The following is a 2,500-nucleotide window of genomic DNA, read 5'->3' as shown; positions in this document are numbered from 1 at the left end:
TAGCTAGGATGTAATGACAGACAGACAGGTGTACATACAGAGAGACAGGTGTAGTGTACAGTATAGTGGGGCGGCGGTGGCTCAGGGGTAGAGTGGCTGGATGGTAACCGTAAGGTTGCCAGTTCGAACCCTGTGGGCTCCCCCAGAGTTACTGTGGAAGTGTCCTTGAGCAAGACACTGAACCCCTAATTGCTCCTGATGTGCTAGTTGGTGCCTTGCATGGTTTCCGCTGCCATTGGTGTATGAATGTGTGTGTGAATGGGTGAATGTAATGCACAATCTCTGTAAAGCGCCTTGGATAACGACGCTATATAAATGCACCATTTGCCATTTACCATACAGAGAGACAGGTGTACATACAGACAGACAGGTGTAATGACAGACAGACAGACAGACAGACAGAGTTGGGGGAGGTGCAGACAGTGTTAGAGAGGCGGGGCCTGAGGTCCCGTAAGAAGAAGCACTTTTGGACAAAAATAGCGAAAATGAATGAATTACAAGCTATCGTAGATCAGCTCTTTTCGGGGCTTCAACCCAGCACTCTTTAGCTATAGTGGAGATTTAAAAACAAATTACATTTCAATTTCAGGAGACTTCGGGGAAAAAGCAATTCTCCTGAATGCTGCATGGCATTCAGCATGGAATGGAAAGGAGTGGCATTTGCATTTCTTTCACCACAGCAAAATGGTCTGGAAAGGCCAAAAGGGCATGTTGTTTCAACCCATTCTGACCTGAGATCAGATTCTACAAAATGTCTTCTACATTCTGACAGTTTTCTGAAAAAAGCTATGTTTCTATGTCAGTCGCTCTTCGATTTTTCAAAAATAGCAGACCTACAAGCTCGTAGCGCGCCACTCGGTGGCGCGCTACGAGCTTGTAGATCTGCTATTTTTCAATAGCTAAAGCATAACATATAATGCTAACACCAAAAGGAGTTCCCGACCAAAATGGGTTAATGTCTATGTGTGCACGTCCCTGCGGCCCCTAGTATCTGTATACTAGGTGGTATACATACAGAGTTGGTCCCTATAGTATCTGGTGCTACATACAGAGTTGGTCCCTATAGTATCTGGTGCTACGTACAGAGTTGGTTCCCAGTATCTGGAGGCTGGGTCTGTGACTCTCCAGCAGTTTTCGGACCATGGTGAGGAAACTCTCCACGAACAGGTTGATGGTCTGACAGTGACACGCCATGAGGAGCTGGTCCAACGCCTCCATGGCGATGAACACGTACCTACGCACGCACGCACGCAGGCACGCAGGCACGCAGGCACGCAGGCACGCAGGCAAGCAGGCAGGCACGCACGCACGCACGCACGCACGCACGCACGCACGCACGCACGCAGGCAAGCACGCAGGCACGCAGGCACGCACACACACAGTTAAAAGATTATTTATTTGCGTTCACATTTAACGGGAGAATCTTGAGCACAAACAGTATATGTAGATGCACAAACAATCATTTTGGATTTGTTTACAAGCATCGTGGGTTTGTTTACAAACATTAGATGTTTGTTTATAAATATTTTGGATTTGTTTACAAACATTTTTAGATTTGTTTATAAACATTTTAGATTTGTTTATAAACACTTTAGATTTGTTTACAAACATTTTAGATTTGTTTACAAACATTTTGGATTTGTTTATAAATATTGTGGATTTGTTTATAAACATTGTGGATTTGTTTATAAACATTTTGGATTTGTTTACAAACATTTTGGATTTGTTTACAAACATTTTTGGATTTGTTTATAAACATTGTGGATTTGTTTATAAACATTTTGGATTTGTTTATAAACATTTTGGATTTGTTTATAAACATTTTGGATTTGTTTATAAACATTTTGGATTTGTTTATAAACATTTTGGATTTGTTTATAAACATTTTGGATTTGTTTATAAACATTGTGGATTTGTTTATAAACATTTTGGATTTGTTTACAAACATTTTGGATTTGTTTACAAATATTTTTGGATTTGTTTATAAACATTGTGGATTTGTTTATTAACATTGTGGATTTGTTTATAAACATTGTGGATTTGTTTATAAACATTGTGGATTTGTTTACAAACATTTTAGATTTGTTTACAAACATTTTTGGATTTGTTTATAGACATTGTGGATTTGTTTATAAACATTGTGGATTTGTTTATGAACATTTTGTGTTTGTTTACAGACATTTTGAGAGAGAGGCTGAGGTGTGAATGAAAAGAAAAAAAAACATTACCCAAGTGAAATATGTAATGTACAAGGAACAAGGGAATGGTTGTTGAACCATTGAGCAAGGCAGGTTCATCACTTGATAGATCTTTGTTGATTATGATATTGTTTTTGTGGGATTGAATGATCAAGAATGTATGTATGCAACTATGCACTCAATCACACAATAAAAAAATAATGAAAAAAATACAGTATTTTCATGTCATCAACAAACACTATGGAAAAAAAGGAAAAACATTGGCAGTGAATGACACCTCCATTCTGTGGGAATTTACCTCC

The 2,500-nt window shown here is 38.9% G+C and overlaps 1 protein-coding gene across 1 annotated transcript in view; it reads right to left on the bottom strand.

Moving 5' to 3' along the window:
* LOC310853830 (protein EFR3 homolog B-like) overlaps nt 1-2,500 on the bottom strand; it is a 30,451-nt gene that overhangs the window by 18,720 nt on the left and 9,231 nt on the right. Inside the window, exon 4 of the mRNA XM_083758303.1 lies at nt 1,084-1,234. Coding sequence (XP_083614429.1) covers nt 1,084-1,234 — 151 coding nt within the window. The remainder of the gene's footprint in view (nt 1-1,083; nt 1,235-2,500) is intronic.

This window comes from Protomyctophum parallelum, assembly GCF_964188405.1.
Source record: "Protomyctophum parallelum genome assembly, chromosome: 23".
In the NCBI taxonomy this organism is placed as follows: Eukaryota; Metazoa; Chordata; class Actinopteri; order Myctophiformes; family Myctophidae; genus Protomyctophum; species Protomyctophum parallelum.
The sequence above is the reverse complement of the archived record's forward strand: the minus strand, read 5'-3'. Positions and strand labels throughout refer to the sequence as shown.